Source organism: Anser anser (assembly GCF_964211835.1).
Source record: "Anser anser genome assembly, chromosome: 19".
NCBI classification, from domain to species: Eukaryota; Metazoa; Chordata; class Aves; order Anseriformes; family Anatidae; genus Anser; species Anser anser.
Window position 1 is genome coordinate 10,337,698 of NC_139740.1, and position 19,344 is coordinate 10,357,041.

The 19,344-nt window shown below is 41.9% G+C and overlaps 1 protein-coding gene across 2 annotated transcripts in view; it reads left to right on the forward strand.

Moving 5' to 3' along the window:
* HLF (HLF transcription factor, PAR bZIP family member) overlaps window positions 1–18,437 on the forward strand; it is a 35,917-nt gene extending 17,480 nt beyond the window's left edge. The window contains exons 3-4 of one of the 2 annotated variants that reach the window (XM_083805253.1): window positions 10,837–11,057; window positions 14,191–18,437. In XM_083805253.1, the coding sequence (XP_083661379.1) occupies window positions 10,837–11,057; window positions 14,191–14,406 (437 nt within the window). In that variant the 3' untranslated portion in view covers window positions 14,407–18,437. Of the gene's footprint in view, window positions 1–10,836; window positions 11,058–14,187 lie in introns of both variants that reach the window. The other variant, XM_083805252.1, reaches the window with a different exon arrangement.
* The last annotated feature ends 907 nt before the right edge of the window (window positions 18,438–19,344 follow it).

Below are 19,344 nucleotides of genomic sequence, written 5' to 3' on the forward strand. Positions count from 1 at the left end.
ATACTGTGTGCGGTGGATGGAAGTGTCATCTAAGTTGGGTGTGAGCGGTGCGGAATGTATGTACATAAATAGACCCGGGCATGAGGAAGCAAGGTGTTTGTACCTGTGAATGGATTAGTTACTTCTGGTGAAGTGCATGAGAACACAGGGTTTGCTTCTGTAGGAAAAACCCCTTAAAGGTAGCACGAAGCATCTTTATCATGAGACCTGCTCTTAATTTATTTCTGAACCTCTGGAGCACCGTAAATATGGTCAATGCTATTTTCTTTATTCCTTCTGCATATGTAAAAGGAGAACAAATAAAAATGTTACAGACTTCACTACATTTTTAAAAGTATCATTTATATGGTGCCGCTCTGTTTTCTGTAATTTTTTATATCCAAAATAGAGAGCTTTAGAACAGAGGAAGAACTGCATATCTGAGTTTAAGATAAAATAAGATGATCTCTGTGACAGAGACAGCAGAAATGATGTGATATGACAGTTGCTGTAGCAACACCACCTACTTCATGAAAATCAGAGTTAACAGGAGTGTAAAAGGTAAAGCCCACATAATTTTCCAAGCCTGTGAATTGTTGCTGCCCTCAGCTTGCAGTGCTTTACATCTCTCCAATGTTTCTCCTTTCATTTTGGCACAGGTACATGGCCAGCTCCTGCAGACCTGTGCCTGCATTCAGCAGGGCATGTTGTGGAGCTCTGCACGGGCAGCACGTGGCCTGCTGTGAGCAGAGGAACAGAACGCGTAGGGTTGGGCCCCCCAAAAAATCCACACAGAAGCCTTGGACAACAAAGTACTGTAAGACCCATGCTGTCTGTTAGGTATTCCACTTAGAGAATACAACCACCGTCATAAAAAGGAAGCCAGATCATCCAACGGTGGGAATCAGCTTGTTTGTAGGAAGGCACTGTTATATTTAATATAAATGGTAAGGATTGTTGAGACCGAAGCTGTCAAAGATAAGTACACCATCCCTTTCCTCCCTCCCAGATAAACCCTAAATAATGGTGTTGCATGGCAGTGATACATTGCCCCTGAAAGTAGGAAAGCACATTGTCTTTGATCGGGATGGTGTTGAGCTGCTTGTTTGGCTGCTGCCAAGCGTCGAGCACAGCACACAAAGGGCTTTGTTCACTGGCAGGCAAAATTACTATATTTGAAGGGGGTAGAAGTGTCTCTGTTAAAGAAATGTTTCAGTGCCAAGATATTGTTTGAAAGTTGGGATGTCTGGATTGGCAACTAATTTTGAAATCTGCAGCTACGGCTACTGGAAGAAAAATGCTGTATTAAAAATACATTTACTGTAAATAAGGTTGCCATTGGCTTACAATTAATGGTAACTTTCAGAAAACAAAGTCCTGTTTGCTTATGTATATATTTTAAATGCAGACATATTTAAAAGCTTCCGTACTATGTGAATTGCTAAGCGATTTGCCAGTTCATGTTGCCTTAAAGACAACACTCAAGCTATTTAATATTTTTGAGTGCTTGGCAGTGGAGGACCAAGCAGTGTGCAAAAAGTAAAATCTCCATTACACGCAAACTGGGGGAAAAGAGGAGGTCACAAGAAGGAAAATAAGTATTAGTAATTCCAGGGTTTCTTCAAATAATATTCTATCATATACCTATTTCATGACAGCTATTTTTAAAAGATAAAAGCTTAAAGATCTTGGTAAGTGGTGTTTTCATTGGTCACTTTTCTCTGAGATGTTTTGCTTATTTTACCTTCATCTCTCTACGAAAATATGACTGCAGTTCTTGAGTGCAGAAATCACTGCAGGCATCAGTTTGGGTTTTGACACTCAACACCGTAGCGTTTTCAGCTATTTTCTGGTGCTAGATGACTCTCTTACATATAAAAGTGAACTTATGAGACGATGTCTTGCCCATTGTTCAATGTCGTCATATCTTTTTACCAGACTTAATTTTGCAGCTCCTTGTTTTTTGTCTGCATCTGATGTGCTACAAAAACCTACGCTGTGCAGCAGCTGTAGAGAAATACAGGCCCACTGGTAATGTCCATATGCAACAGTCTGGTCTCCTGGAATTTTCCCTAGGCCTCGGTTACATTTTCCCTTCCTCCTCTGACTTATTTTTCTACACAATGACTGATGCATTTGTATACTTTATAAATGAAGATAAATATATCAATAGGGAAGACACAACCACACGCCCTTGTGCTTTCTTTGTCTGTGCTTACTGAGAATAAAACGAATATGTGAAACCAAATTAGGCCTCTGTGGCTATTGGGCTGTAAAAAAAAAATAAAAGTTTTGGGGTTTTGCTGCTTGTTTTTTTTTTCTCCAACCGTGTTAGGGGGTCTTAAATTAAGTTGAAGAGAAAAAAAGATGTACTAAGTCTTACACAGAAGGTTATGGGAACAATGCATCCTCCTCCTGGCATCTCTACTTCTTAAAATGTGATTGTTACACAAATCACCCTTTGCAAAGCTTTAATTTTGTCACCAAAAGAGTGTAGTTTTTATAGGGAATAAATGTAAATAAAATAAAAAGCTAGTGCAGTAGTTCAACTTTGTGCTGTGTACAGAACAGCTCAAAAGAGAAGGCGAGATTGCAAGTTGCTGTAACTCTGTCCAGTGACCCCTTTTTCGTAAGGGATATATTCAGAGAGCAGCTGATAGCATCTGTTGTCTGTCTCTCAGGCCTGCCATTAGCTACTGACTGGGAGTTAGAGGAAATGTACCTGTTTCACGTGGCTTTTCCATGCCATTTGAAATCTCACTCACCTCTGTTTTGATAACACACCCAAACAAGATGGGCTTGGGTACCAGAACTGGGTAATAGATACATGACTCATGGGTGGCATATGCTTTCAGGATTACATGGTGGCTTTGCGAGACCTGTTTACTGACTGGGAGCGTGCTGTCCTGGATGTTCATTAGCCAAATAAATAGAACAATGTGAGAGGAACTTGGTCGGGAGTCTTGCAGAGAACATTGGCAGTGACACGAATGCAACCTGGGGACAAGTGCCATCTTTGTTTTGAAAGGGGTGTTTATGGATGCCATATGTGGCTGTCACCTAAAGCAGAGGCTCAGCTAAAGTGTGCTGGTTGAGGATTGACTTACTAAAGCTGGGTCTAAGGAAAGAGAAATGGATTAACAGATTAACAGTTCTGATGCTTTTCTGGATCTTTCCCTTTAAGAAAATAAGGAAGAATTGTACCTTCTCAGGAGCCTTACTATATGCAAATGATACTCAGAAGGATGTCACGAAGCTCCAATGCACCAGAGAGTACCAACATCTTGAAGTGAAACGTGCTTCTGAGCCGAGTGTGAATTACAATAAAACACCTGCGTCCCTACAGCTTCTCTTCAGGCCCTGTCCCCACTAAATGTCATCTTGGCCTGTCTTTTGTAAGGAAAGCAGCACCCTACCAAAAAATGAGTCATTTAAGAGGAGTGTGGATTTTGGGCTTTTCAAGGATCCCAAAGGGGAAATGAATCCCTGTGACTTGTCCCAGGAGCAGGACAACCCCCTTGCTTTCTGTGTAGCATTTGTGCAGGTGAAATGTTCCAAATGGGGTCTGCTACTTCCAGCGTCCTGAACAGTGGTTGTCAGGAGCTGCTTTGAGTGGGGTTTCCTGGCAGCTGTCAGAAATGGGGCCTCATGGAAGAAAGTGCTGCCTTCATGCGCGTTCAAGGGTAAGATTTTCAGAGTGTGGATCTTACAGAAGAGCAGAGTCCTAAGTACAGTAGACATTGTGGAAAATTTTACCTGGTGGTGCCTCGGATTTATTTATTGCTTTTGAAGGGCCATCAGGCATAGCATATTACATGCACATAATGCTAACCACATGCAGGAGTTGCAAAGTCAAGCCCTCAAAAGCCTGCAGACACCAGAACGAAGGCCACGTGTGCAGCTTCAGATAGCACAGCCCTCTCCTTCATCTGCTCTGAGATACAGGCTTTAATTACATATCCTCTTTTTTTTGCCTTTCCCTTTTGAATGCAGAGGTCAGACCAGCTCTGGGTTGAATCAGGGCTGCATCAGGAAGGAAGCAGTTGTCTGTAGGATCTTGGATCTTGACCTCATTTACTGCAGATGTGACAGGACACGAGGAACTGCAGGAGAAGGGAAAGTCTGGCAGTAACGATGGAGCGATTTTGTCTGGAGAAACTGGATTTTGTTACTTCCTTTGCCATGAAGTTTAGTAGAATTCCGAGCAAGTCAATTAATTACATTAACTTGTCACACTGAGTATTTGCTTCCCGTTTCGTGAGGAGCCCAGTATGAAACCCTGGGTAGCCCTCACGTATATCGATGTACAGCCCCCAGCCTGCAATGGGAGTCAGTGACAGATGATGTGAAATGCAGACGATGCCATGGCATGTTGAGAGGCTGCGTACATCTGATTTAAAGTATCTATACCTCTCTTCTTCAACTGCAGAGAGGAAGGGCTGCCCCTTCTTTCCTGTGAGGATTGAGGGGAAAAAAACCTCTCTGTGAAGCATGCAGATGCAGGAGTCAGGAATGCTGGAGCGAACTCCTGAAAAGTTGCTGATTGTGTCTGCACAGGAGGTTAGAGTAATTTGTGGTGAATAATGTGTGGGTCCATCTGGATAAGTCAAAATGGGGGAAATGAGTGAGTCCACAACAACAACTACTCTGTGGACAGAAGAATTACGCGATCAAAAGCTTAGAGGTTCTTGTGACCATGACCGTGTATTCTTAAAACCAGTCTTGTAGAATCGCCTGAATTTAGTTTTAAAAGTGAATGGAAAAGACGACCTGCATTTTCTTCCTTGCTACCCTAATGTTGCGCACATTGGCAGGGAGTGGGCCTAGGCTGGGGCCTGGCAGCGGCCCTCAGGCCTGCAGCTGGCACTGGGGCTGTGAGGGGCCGAGGGGCGGCCGGGGGCCCTGGGGCTCAGCACCGGCGTCCTGCTGGGGCTTAGCACCAGAGGGCTCTGGGGTCAGCACCGGGGGGCTCTGGGGCTTGGCACCAGGGAGCTCTAGGGCTTGGCACCAGGGGCTGCGCTGGCCCCATCAGACCACTAGCACTGTTTGGTGAAGAGCTGGCCAGAACTTTTTAACAGGTTCAAAACAAAGTATTTTTGCTGAAACTTTTTCGGGAAGCTGAGGAACCATTCTGGCAGAAACATAAATTGGCGCATACAAATCCAAACAGAACGGTTGTAATCTGGCAGAGGTCTAAGGAACTGAAGACGGCATCCTCTAATGGGAAGTGTCAGGCAACCTTAATAAGACTACCAGTCCTGCCTGTAATAATAGTGCAGAGGCCCAGAGCAGGAGGCACACAATGCTGAGAGGGGAAATTACAATGCTTTCATAATTAAATGCACAAGATTTGTAAACAATGCTGATATCTTAAAAAAGTACATGTTTTAAAAACACTCTCAAGTGCCAGTCTTTTAGTGTGTGTTAGGAGCAGTGAATGTCTTGTGGTTGCATTGGATTATGATACTTCTTTCCGCAGGAAGGGTTTGCAGTCACCCCAAGTTCTGCAGAATGAAGTTTGTGTAAGATAAGAAATAGAGGAATGTCTGTGGGGGTTGGAGCAGTGGGCGAAATACGCTATTGCTTTGGAAGAAAATAAAGCTCCTCTAATAATTGCTCACATAAATGCACCCGAGGGTGAGGTATCTTCGTCTCCCCAGGCAGAGTGGCTGGTTTTGCCTGTCCATGTGAGGGCTGGAAGATGAGGCTGTGTGGCTTGTTGTGCAGGTGATGGTCATAATGGCCACACAGATATTTTGGTTTCAGGAAGTCACTAAAATCCTAAGAGCAGGGAAATCAGACAGGAAGGTAAAATGCAGCTTATAGTGTCATAACTGAGGATTTGTGACCTGCCGAAATACTGTCTGTGGTTAAAAGCCTCCAGAATACTTTAACACCTGGTTTTTGTTTTTTTTTTTTTGCCTCTCGATTCCTAAACTCTGCCTTGTGCTGTGCATTAAGGGACTTTGCCTGGAGGCACAAAGAGTTAATGCAGAAATAGATGGCAGATTAGTCTGGGACAGTCTGTGATTTGGAGTGAGAGAAGTATCCCAAATAGCTGGCCAGCCACCAGCAGGATAAACGGTTTGGAAATGGTATCAACAGAGCAGGGGGGTTCTCCAGAGCAGCTCTGGGTGAGGATTATGTGTCAGTGCACTGCCGTACTATTTAGTATAACAGACATACCCAAAGTGCCTTTAGTTTATAAAAAGAAAAATGATTAGCAAACACATATTTTCTCCCTGGGCTGTTAATAAATTGAATAAGAAACTCCTCTTTTCCTTCCCTCCAACATCATATGTGTAAAAAATAGGGAAAAATATTTTGATTAGAACATTTCCACTTCCTTTTCTTTTCTTTTCTCAGTCGATGTTTTCCATCCAGCTGTTGAGCTGATGACAAGTGTGGAAGGGCTGTGAGAAGGGAGATCTTCTGAAAATCAGGCACATTTCTATGGGAGTTGAATGATTCAAAATTGAGTTCTACATAATTCATCAGGGATCTCTTGCAATACAAACAATAAGTCTGTCAAGCAGTGGTACAGTCGAAGAGGTTATTTCCGTCTTAAGTCTCCTGGGCACAGCTGGTAGGATGTTTAAAGAGGGAGAAATTACTAATCAGGATACCATGATTGAGCTCCCCACAATACCTCTGTGTTTTGGTTTTGTAGGTATATACAAGTACTTTTGTAGATACATAAAATGTTACTGTACTTTTGACTTGTGAATTTTAATTATCACAAGCAATTAAAAGCTCCTTTTTTTTTTTTTACCAGCTATTCAGTGACCTAGATGACATGAGTGAATGGCCTCAGTCCATTTCTCTTTGAACAAGGAACCACACTGAAAATATTGCCATTACATTCGACTTCCTCGCTGGCAGTCTCTACTGGGAGGAGAAGGACTGAAAGGGTTAGAACAGCCAACTTTCGTTCAAGTCCTTCCTTCTGGAAAATTTTCCGCTGTTGCTAATATGAGCCAGAGCAACACCAAGAGCATTAGCGAAGGCAAGATGTTGGGGCAGCTGTAACTGCTGGGGTTGTCAAAACCTGCTGCTTTCTCTGCCGGGAGCGACCTGGAGCTGTGTCTACCCTGGCATACTCGGTATTGCTTGAGTGGAGCTCTACAAGTGGGAAAGGCTCCAGACAAAAGGCCAGTGTTGACATAGTTGTGGTCTCTCCAGGCCATGGTTGAGACACATCACTGGGGTGGTATGAGGGGAAGTTTCCATTAAGCATTGTTCCCAGCTTGCTTCCACCACCACCACCGTGGAGTTCTGCAGCTGGATTTCCAAAAGAGCTCAATGCTCAAGAGCTCTCATTTCAGCAACTTAGAGGGGCTAAGTTCTTTCCAAAACACTTGGCAATCATCAGCCCCCATTGAGAACAAAGCTAAGTGCATTAAACAGCCCAGCCACTTCACTGTTGTGAAAATTTGGCCGCTGTCGTGAGTGCAGAGTGTTTAAATAATACAGAGACTGGCAGCAAAGGCATCTGGCTCCTGATGTTGAGCAGAGAGGGGCTTTACCTTCACCTGGCCTTGCTGGCTGGCACTGGAGGCTTCCTCCTTGGCTGACTGCTTGCACATCACAGCCTCTGACCGGCTCTCTCTCTGGATGTTGTGACAGCTGTGAAGCTTGCTGATGTGAGGATTAGTCGGCTGCTAGGCACATGACGTTCAGATTGCTGTTCTTATTTGACCTACCTCTGATTGCGAGGAATTTAGTGCATAAAAATAACACCCTGAACAAATTTGGCAGAAGGATGCACAGCTAAAGTGCCATGCACACAGGGGGAGAGGAGGCTGGAGAGCAGTGTAACGTGAGGCCACATACTGTACTTGTGCAGTAACACCAGTGCCAAGTCCGGCGCAGCCCACGCCGTCGTCTTGGGTTACGAGGAGTTCCAGCACCACATAGATGCAATGGCCATTAGCCAGTAAACTAACGAAGACAGGTTCCTGGCTTGTATTATTGGCAAAACTTGATAGAATAAATAAAAAGATACAAAGTGCCAGGAGTTGCCTAATGTAAAACACTGGACAAGGAAATACTGGTTTCTCTGCCTGGGGTTTCATACACCCTCATTAACTCTCCTGTGCTCAGTGCAGTTCCTGATAATTCGCAGAGGGCACCAGAACGGGGAGCAAGCGCAGCCTGGCAGAGGTGTGCAGGTGGTGGGACCGTGTAAGTGCCGTACAGCGCAACGGGCTTCAGCCTCCTAGGTGGCAATGTTCAGCTCAGTGCGTAATTTTGTAAGGTTTTGCATTAGTGAAAGCAGTCACCTTCTATGAGCCTTGCGCTGGCAGCTGGGACGTCTCTGGTTGCTGGAGGACTGGGCCTTTAGTGTTGAGGGCTTCTTAGACTGGGCAAAGGGAAACGGGCGCAGGTAGGGAACAAGGCAGTTCCGGATTACTGGCGGTTCTTCTCCCAGATCACCTGCAATGCAGTGCTCTTTGCTTTATTGAGTTTGATGTTTTTTTTTTTGTGTGTGTGCTGTTGCATTGGGCAAGGTGCAATACTTTGTTTTCCCATGTTTGAAAGGATCATTTTTGCCCTTCTTCAGAAAGATATTGTAAAATTTCTTGAGACTGCTGATTACAAACCTCATATAATTATGTAATATGGCTCATTACAGATAAATGACAATACCTGAGCTGATACCATGTACCTAGAACTTCAGCAATATTTCAATACCGGCTCTTTTGTTTAGGGCAATTAGAAAGCTGAGGCAGATTGCACAATCTCCATGACTTGTAGGAACACCCTGCGTGCTCACCAGAAATATTACGAAGTAGTCAGAGCTGGTGGCTTGCTTCATTTTAGCTGCATTACAGAATTTGCAAGATTTGTACATGCATATGTCTATATATTTGTATGCATTAAAAAATAGTCTGGTTGCTCTGATACAAGTGTGCTAACATCAAAGGAAGCTTTCCTGCATTTAATCCTTTAAATAAGCCTGTTTCTGCCAGCCCATGTATCTGGAATGAGATTAGCCACCGCTCAAAGCAAGGCTACAAAAATGCCTTGGCTTTGCGAGGCTTTTGGGCTGGCTTTAAAATGGTTAATAGTCACCTTTAAAGACATAAAAATGTTTTAAACACACACCTACGTATCACCGTTATCTCTGGGGCTTTCTGGAAAGCCTTCCCATGAAAACTTCCCTCTCCAATGAGTCTCACCACAGCGTCCTGCAGCCCGGCCCCTACAGCCAGTGTTCACCCACCAACCGCTGGCAGAGGCCCTGAGTGGGCCCAGGCACCTGCACCGAGCACCAAGCACCAAACACCAAGTACCAAGCACCAAAAACCCAGCACCCAGGTCCACCCAGTGAGGCCCCTCACCAGAAGCATGGCCGGAACCACGGCGTTTTCAGCACCCGGGCCTTGGCAGCAGCGCGCCACGTCCTGCGGCAGGAGAGGAAACGCGCAGGGCTGGCACAGTGCAGGCAGACGAATTCTTTCCTCTCGCTCTCTCTCATACAGATATATATATATTAATCAAATAACTTTGATCCTCCTGTTTTCTTCTCCCAGGCCTTTACTAACCTTTCCTGGAAGCTGATTTTATCAGTGCTATTTTAAAATCGGAGTTACAAAAGACGAGCTCTCTGCTAGTAAGCCCCGTTTTGCGCAACGCAATTCCCTGGTGCATTTTCTGTGTGGCTCCAATATTGTTGCTGCAATCTTTTAGATTAAAATAAAAACTACATTGTTAACACTGGCCTTGTTTTGGAATTAGAAATGGCGTTTAATGTTTACCATTTTACACCATAAATATTGCAGATACAGACACAAATAAGGAAATACTATGCAGTCACAGGATGTTTGTGTAGTTATTATGAAAAGCCATCACATCTGTAAAGACAAAGTGAATTAGCTAGTAGCCAAAATTTTAAAAGAATATATCCTTCAATCACTAGGCCCTCTTCTGAAGTCTGCGATGCTGGTACTTCTGAGGCATGTGAAAACTTCTGAAAATTCTGCCCATGGGGACAGTCTGTGTTTAGGCAGCTGAATTTAGGATCCTATTTTTGGAACCTTTGGCTGAGATTTTAAATAGGATTTTTAGTGGGAATGGTGCCTGAATTGGTGCTATAGCACTGAGGTCTTGAAGGCTATATCGAAGATTAAAAAAATAAAAATACGGGATATGTAGTGCTTTCCTGGGGGTAGGCTCCTTTTAACTAGATTTTATATATCATAAAAGAGCAACGTCGCGTAAATAAGTGTTCTTCCATTTTTGCAGAGCATTTTCAAGCAGTCATTGTAGCCTTTCACGTTGCTAGTTTCCTTCACTGACTTTTAGAACATTGCCAGTAGGATTTCATAGAAAATATTTAGCAATCTCCTTAGTGGAGTGCTTTAGCACAGCTTGACAGTACATTTTCATGAGATTTTTGTCCTATTGCAAATACTACACACTGTCAGATTCTAGAAATCTGTGTATGAGAAAACTGGGAAGGATTACGGCATAATGGATAAATCGGACCTAAATTACAGTACTTATGATTTGTTCCTGAGGATGTGGTCTTGAGGCACAGGTTGGCGTGGTAAATCCTGTGCCTGTATTCGAGTGCAGCTCTGTTGGATTCATTGATCCTAAATGGGCATTCAAGATTGGCAACCAGAATTAGGAACCAATCTTGAAAATAATGATGTGAACATGTCTGGACCTGAATATACACCCTACAAAATGAGCAATGTAATACTTAACCAAAGTAGCTACCAAAGTTGCAATGAAAGCTTAAAGAATTACTGCTTGTAAATTATTTACAGAGTCTCTAAAAGTCATGTTCAGTGATATTATTTACATAGTTTCTTCTAACATAGCTGAATACATGCTTTGTTTCTGTAGGTCAAATCTTGCCAACAAACCGAAACACACCAAGTCCCATTGATCCTGAGACTATCCAAGTTCCCGTTGGCTACGAACCTGACCCTGCAGATCTTGCTCTTTCCAGTATTCCTGGCCAGGAGATGTTTGACCCTCGTAAGCGCAAATTCTCTGAAGAAGAGCTGAAACCACAGCCAATGATTAAGAAAGCTCGCAAAGTCTTCATTCCAGATGACCTGAAGGTAAATTGGAACTGGTGACAACATTGTTTGTACACACTCTGTGACAGTTGTTCTCTCACATACATGTTTATAGCATGAATCTGTTTTTTCATGTAATGTAAATCTGCCATACTAATTATGACTTTGTTGTAGAACAAAACTCTTAACACTTCTGAAGAGGACTGAGGCGAGAATGTCCCTTATACGTTAATCAACAGCTGAAATTCATGAGATCAATATTAATTTCCTTTGTATGCCAGAAACTTCCTGCGTGACCTTGGACAAGCTTACTTTGTCCCATATTTCCCACTTATGAAACAGTCTGATCATGTTTCCTTTTCCTCCACTCTCTGTCTGTCTCATCAGCATAGATTATAAAGTCTTCAAGGAAGAATCCCTCCCTCACAGGGTGTAGTCCATGGAGGCCCCTGATAATGACAGAATGAAATAGTTTGTCTTGTTCGGAAGTTTCTTTAGCTCTGCGTATAACAATGAATGGGAACACTACACTAAATACTACTAAACTAGGTGAAAGGATCTAAGCTAGTTGAAGGGAAGCAGAACAAAATAATTCTGCCAGCAAGCGTATTTTAATACAATATTTAAAATATAATACAACAATAATGTAATAATTAAAAAGAACACTTGTTTATGTTTCTCATTGCTTCTGAGATGTGAAGAACAAAGAACTTGCTAGAAGAGAGCTGAACAAATTGATCAGCTGATTCAGTTTATCAAATAACTGTGAAAATTGTCATTATTTGCAAAATTCTATTCCCAGTATGTGATTTCCAAGAGGGTATTTTTTTTATCAAAAGTAGTCAGTGAAGAATTCTGCTGTGGCCCACCAAGATACAGACTGAAAGCCTGTTGGTGTTGGTGGGAATCTTCAGCTGTGCACACAGAGGCTGGGAGGGCATGTGTTTACACCCAGTGATAGCATTAGGGAAGGAAGCTGATGCTCTTCACTATTTTCGAGGATAATGTTGTGTGAGCTAAAAGAGCGCACAACATCAGTAGTGTCACTATGTGGTGTCCTCAGTTTTCATTCAGAAAGATTTCTCTGCACTGTGCCATTATTTTTCAGGCAAATTTTACTGCTTCTGATGCTCTGCTGGCATTGCAGTGTACTGAGGTCTGCCTAAAGAGAGGTGTTCAGTACAGAAATGGCTACACAGGTGTAAGGAGACCGGAGTTTGCCCCTCAGTGTCATTCGTTTTGTGATATCTGCTCAGTGTCCTTATATTGTCAAAGCAAGCTTTTGCCAAAAGTGCCCTTGGACTGCTTCATACCAGATGTGGAAAATGTCTTGCATGCAGCAGTGGAGCACCCAAGTTCTCAGCCTAAGACTGAAAGGGTTCAGTTCAGGGTCCCTCACTTCTCTGAGATACTCACATCAGATGCCCTTGACTCAGTTCAGAGTGCTTGACCCAAGCGCTGCTTCTGCCCTGGCGTGTGGAATGGCTGTTGAGTTCTCGGGGCGGGTAAGCAGATTAGACCAGTCAATCGTCTCTGGGTTGCATGTGATTTTGAAATGCCAGCCTTACCTCTTTTGGGTCTGGATTAAGGGATTTGCCATAGCAATTTGTTAAAATAAAGATGGATGAAGCCTAGGTGGCACACTAATAAATTGCTTAAAGCTGATTTTTTGGAGTGGAGTGAGATGGGAAATTATAAACAAGATTTAGGTCATAGCTTTTTGCTGCATGCTTGTTTTTAAGAGGATTTTTGGGGGGTGGTCCTATCTAAGTGCAGGTGAAAAGCAATTTAGAGATGCACTGACTCCAAATCATCTTTGCTGCACACCTCACAAAGCTAAACTAGTATAAAGCAGTTGTAGAGTACTTGTAGCAGTTGTTTTGCTCTTGCTTTGTCTCGTGCAAGCAGCGGCAGAAGATGCAGAGCAGCAGCATTTGGCCTGGCTTGTTTCCTGCAGAAGTATGAGGCAGTGGGGGGGATTTCCCTGCTCAGTGCAGTGGAGGACCAGATGGCTCCTGGTTCTTGCCCTGGATATGGGGCCGTGCTGCGATGCTTGATGAAGCAAGGGCTGCGCTCAGACTGTAAGCAAATGTAAGCGTATAAAAATGGAGGAGTGACTCTGGGAGGGCAAGTTTGAGCTGGAGAGCTCGACCAGGCAGTCTGAGTGTTGAGTGGCTCTATTGCTCTCTGCAGGGGATGGAATTTCCCTTTTCCTGAGACACTCTGCCCACTTTGTGTTCAGTGAGTTTCCAGATTTCCACGGCTTAATTTTCATAGCAGTGCAGAAGCTGCCATTTCACTGAAGGCCATTTCATTAGAAGAGCCAAAAAATCAAGTGAAATTAAGTAGTGACTTGCAGTCTTTGATGCACAAATGCAACTAAGGTGACGTCCTAGAGACAAAGCTTTAAGGACAAGATTTTGGGAATGTGTTAGCTTATGAAACTTTAGAGATGAGTGGACCTATTTCTGGCAAATGCTTTTTTCTTCACTGTCAAAGCCTATTGTACTAATCTCTTTGCGGACAGTACCAGAGCAGCCGTCCTTGTTTTGCCATTCCTGAATTGGCTGCAAAGCTGTGCCAAGGGATCCTTTTCCAGTGACTTGCTGTTCTAGAGTGCAAACGTGAACCCTTTGGGATGTTGTAGAGAAAGGGAAAGAGCCGAACAACAGAGGACATGGATGGTTCCAACAAGCAGAGCGAACCAGGAGTTGGCTGGCAAAACAGATGAGCAGGGACATACAAGAAGTAATTAGTACTGCTCCAGCAACCGGTAGCATGAGTCATCACACGTGAAGCTGGATGTGTAAACTATAACTAGGTCAGCGGAGACGTGCGATGGGTATGTACTGCTGGAATAGCGCTTCGGTTGTGCTTGGAGGAATATATGCTCAAGAGGATGAGGGGCTTAGCCCCTTTCATTTTGGCAGAAATACAGACAGCTCTCTGCACTCGCTGCCTGGGTTATGCCGTGTAAATCTGTAACTTCTGTCCCAGCAGTGCCTGGTGTTGTCGGGGCTCGTAGGCCTGGCAAACAAAAGAGGCCCCGGCCAGCAAAATCCGCGGTGTTAAGTCATGCCTAGCCCCGAGGCTGTGGCCGAGAGCACATCCTGCTGGCTGCTCAGTTTACTGAAATCTAATATCTTGTTTGTTTCCTTCTGTGTTTAATGAGCAGGATGACAAATACTGGGCAAGGCGCAGAAAGAACAACATGGCTGCCAAGCGGTCGAGGGATGCCCGCCGGCTGAAGGAGAACCAGATCGCCATCCGCGCCTCGTTTCTGGAGAAGGAGAACTCGGCTCTCCGCCAGGAGGTGGCCGACCTGCGGAAAGAGCTGGGCAAATGCAAGAACGTCCTTGCGAAGTACGAAGCTCGACACGGCCCCCTGTAAAGTGAAGGGAGGGGAGCGGGGTTTTTTTCTTTTTTCTTTTTTTTTTTTTTTCGGTTGAGGGTTGGCATTTGAATAGATGGACAATGTGTTTCCTGTTTGATAGCACCACGCCCAAACCAACCTTTCTGTCTTCAGCACTTTACCAGAAGCAGAAACAAAACTGACTTACGTTCTTTTTTTTGTTTGCGTATGCGTGTACCTGCGTATGTGTGCACGTGTGTTCACACGTCTGTATATGTGTGTGTGTATGTTGTGTGTGTGTGTGTGCGTGCGCACGCATCTCAGCACTTCCCATTTTTACGAAGCCCTCTTCAAAGGGTGCCACATTTTTACCTGGACTGTTGAGAACCGCCATAGTAAGCTTTTTATTATATTTTTTCAGTGCTGCTTCAGATTAGGGTTTTTATGTTATTGTAACCAGTTCCATCCTCCTGATTTACTTGGAAAGATCCCAGTATAAATTATAAAAAAAGGAAAAAAAAGAAAAAAGAAAAAAAAAGTAGATCTCAGTTTTTCGAGAGTAACAAGCTATTGTTTATGTCTAATCAGAAAAGTTAACGCTAATAAAGTGCACAAATAATAATTTAGTACTACACTGCAGAGTTATTAATTTATAGATTGCTTTTGTTGTATTTTAAGTTTTGGTGATAATTGTCTTCAGATTTAAAGTGCTGTTAGACTGAGTTAGCTATACTCATTATAGATCCCATAATGGCTTCTCTATAGCTATTAAGGTTCCTTTTATTTCCACAGACCCCAGGTAGATAGGAGTACTATTGATAGACCACAGCGTGTGTATTTTGCACTGTCTGTACCTGAAGCAATAATCCTATTGTACGCTAGCGCGCATGCTGCCCGGATGTTCCTAGTGGACGTAGGATGGTTTCCCTACTCAACAGAAGTATTCATGTCTTTAACAAAAAAAAAAATTTAAAAAGTAAAAGTCACATTAATGTGAGCATGCTAATTGTATCCCTGCAATGGGGAACGCATGTATAAGAAGCAGGATAATTAGTTGAAACAACAAAATTAATAGTATCAAATCAGATCCGATGTTGAAATCAGAGGGGCTTTTCTGTTTTCAGTTAGTTATGCATTTCTTCAAGTTCCATTTTGTGATTACAAATTAAATAACCTAAATTCAGTTGTTTCTTTCCCATGTTTTGTAATATACTTTCTGTGGATTATATCTTGCTGTTTGAAAAATCACTTTTATTCAGTTAGAAGAAGTCACTGGTTTGCAAAGCCCATTTTTCCTAGTGATTGTTGTTTTGAGTGTGACATGAACTGATGGTTCTGAACTTTAGTGTTTTAAACTCTATTTGCTTTTGAACACGTGTTCTAATATAAAGTGGACTTCTGAGAAATGAATGTAAGAGACACTGGTGTATTTCAGAAGGGGATGGTGTTGTCATATACTGTGGTTAATCCAATCAATCTAAGTGTTTACTATAGACCAAAAGAATAGATATTATAAAATGTATAAAGTTTATACAGAATAATTATAGTATGTTCGTTTTGTACAGTATTTTTCAAGTACAAATACTGACAATGTATTTTGAAAGACATATATTATATATAGCAAAGAGAAAAAGCTATTCCATGTTTAAAATATATAGCAAAGATATATATTCTCCATTATTGTACAGAAAGGAAATGCTTAGGGGTTTGTTGGTTTTTTTTTTTTTTTTTTTTTTTTTTGTAATCTTTAATATTTTAAGCCTGCCACTGGCACACCGGCATGTTCTGTGCTTTAAATTAAATTTTTATGGAAGTAATACGGCTTTCAAGGATGTTCCATATTACTGAAAAAGAGAGACTTTATTATTTTCCATCAGAAACACATAAAGGATCTGTTTAATAGGGACAAAGCACAATATGGATTTTAGTCAACTATTAATTGGACAATACAATATTTTATAAAGGCAGAAAAACGGTATATAATAAAAAAACATAGTCTTTTCTAATTCTGCTGCTGCTGCTAGAATCTGTTTCCAACTGATTTTTTTAATATATATCTCTGTTCATGTATACAGTTGTACGTACTGCGTACAGTTATTAACATGTGAGGAAAATATGGTGCTACATGTCTTGCTCACAATTTTCTAAGTGTTTTCACATTATTTTCAAATAAAAAGGTTGTTCATTCCATTAAATAATTATTCATGCTTCAGGAGATTTTTGCGAAGGACCCAACATTTTGTTCAGTATAAAAAAAATATCCTCACATCAATGGCATTTTTTCAGTATTTTTCCTCAAACGCACCCAACTTGTCCCTTAATGTGCAGTACTCGCCTGTGGACCATTTATTCAGTGAACTGAATTTCCATGTGCTGCAGCAAAGTTTAAAGTGTAGTAAGTTATTTTCTAGAGGACAGTATAGGCCACTGGATGCATGGGTAGAGAAACGAGGCTGACTGTTTGGTACAAGTCAGTGTATCTACTATATCCCCTATGAAATAAACCTTAGGTTTTTCCTTTGGAGTAGGTTGTGTGACAGTGAGGGGCTCAGCCAGCCAGCCACTGCTATGGATACGTTTTTTAGCAGCAACATGGCAAAAAGCAACAGCTTTTCATCACCCTTGCTATGAGTGTTCTTGGGGTGATGCCTGAACAGCAGAAATTAAGTATATGAAATGGGCTGGTATGTAAATAGCTAGAGCCATCAGTGCACTGCATTGTGACCACAACATGTTCTTTAAAATATAAAAGGCAGCTTGGGAAAAAAAATGCAGATGATTATTTAGTTTCTTTTGGGCAGGGAAGGGGTGGGAGATGGTAGTTTTGTAGGTTGCCTATCGCAGATTTATTAAGTCATGGCCACAGAGGAGTAGAGGCTTCCAGCAGTGACCTCGTCCAGCAGCAGCCCTGCACCCTCTCGGAGCTCAGTGGGACGAGGCAGTGCCTGGGCACCCAACCGGGGCATCGAGAGGCTTTTGGGGGACTTTCATAGGAGCCTGTGGGGCTTGGGCACTCACCTCTTACTGTGGGAGCTCAGTACCCAGGCTCAGCTAGAGAGAAAATAAGTGTGGGCTAAAACCTGGAAAAAAGCCACAGGTTCTCCAACCAGGCTGTCTCCCCAGAATGGCAGTATCAAGGAAACCCAGAAAGTTTAGTTCATTTTCAGGTCCTAAGGTCAGCTTAGCTGGGATCATCACGCCTCTGATGGCTTTGAAGGAGCTTGTAGGCATAAGAAATTCTAATTTTATAAAAATAGAAATATATATATTTGCAGAATAATTACTATTGTGTCTAAATAATTCACTGACCTCTATTAAAACGTAAGCATTGGTAAAATGCTTCTTTTTTTTTCTTTTTTTTTTCTCTAAGTCTTAGAAGTGAATTCTTTCTTTTTGAGAAGGAATGTCCTCTAAAAATAAATTGCATTTGAGATGTGTTTGTGAATATGAGCACCTTGGGACTCTGCTTGGGAAGGCACGTGGCGGAGAGTAGGAGGGAGTTACTTTTTCCTTTTTGAATGGTGCTAAAAAGTCACTAAACCAAGCACCATGGAACTAAAGTTTTGACTTGAATCCACATAAGCAAGAAACAGAATGCAAGGGATGCACGTTAGCTCGGCTTCCTGCTTGACTCACTCAGCTCTGCCTGCACCTAACAGCACAAATGCTGCAGTGGCAAGCTGGAAGTTGGGTGCATTAAGGAGTGCCGAAGGACCCCGAACATTTGATTATCTTGCCTCGGTGGGTTTGTAATAGCCCCAATTATTGCTTTAAATCTATTTTTGCATGTGATTTATGATAGAGATGTGCAGTTTATTTTTATTTTGTTGATTTTTTTTATGTGAAGAAATAAATATGTATGTATTAAAACTTACAAGTGATCAACCATCGTATTTCTGGCAACACCACAAGACAGCATCTGTTTAAATACAAGTTTAATAAATAAGATCAAATTAACTGTATGACATGAAATGGATTGCATCCTGTATGCTGTTCAGCCCAAACCTTTTTTTTTTTTTTTGGTCTGTTATTCTTAATGTTTAATAAACTTTTAAATTTTTCTTCTCTCACCTGTGTGCTTCCTTTGGTCTATCAGGGCTTGGGCTCAGGGCCTTGGGGGGGGGGGGGGGGCGGGTATATTTTCATTCCTCTCCCCCATATACCCATCTGTGAGCTCCTGTAGCCACCATCTGTGTCCCACCATGAGCATGCAGCCATTAGGAGGGGGTCCCCAGGTAATGTGGGGTTTCTCAGCAAATAGCAAATGTACGATGCCCCCCAGCTCTGCTGTCACCAAGCCCCAGAGCAGCACTGGGGGCCCTGCCGCAAGGTGTTGATGCTGGGTAAAACCACACCAAGTGTGTATTTAGATCAGGTAATGTGCTACTCCTTGAAGCATATGTAGTAGCATTTTCTATTTTATTTCAATAAAATATATATAATCATATAAGTATTAAAATTATATATATAATTATACTGTGTAAGCTATATCATATACCATTTGATATATAGATATAACTTTATACACGAGTTATAAATAGTGCACATAGTATTCTACATTCATATACTGTATATTAAGCAGTATTTTTATGACAGTATACAAAACATTTTCATTATATTTAGTAAGAGAACAGCAGATAATACGTATTACATGCTTTCAGCTATATATTTTATATATAATATATAGTGTGCAATAGACAGTATAAATAGCTTACAGTTAACACTTTATACAAGTTACTAAAATGTGTACCTATATATGTATATAGACCCATAAATTACTATATAATAGATGAGAATTTTACTTAATTTTTTTATATATTTGTATTGATAGATATAAAGGTATCTATGTTATATATGATAATATTGTCATAAGTCTATATAGAAATTTAATAATTATATTTTCATATTGCATATTTAGCAGAATTTATTTTAATACTGTTATATTGATTATGTATAAGACCTTAGAAACATTGAACC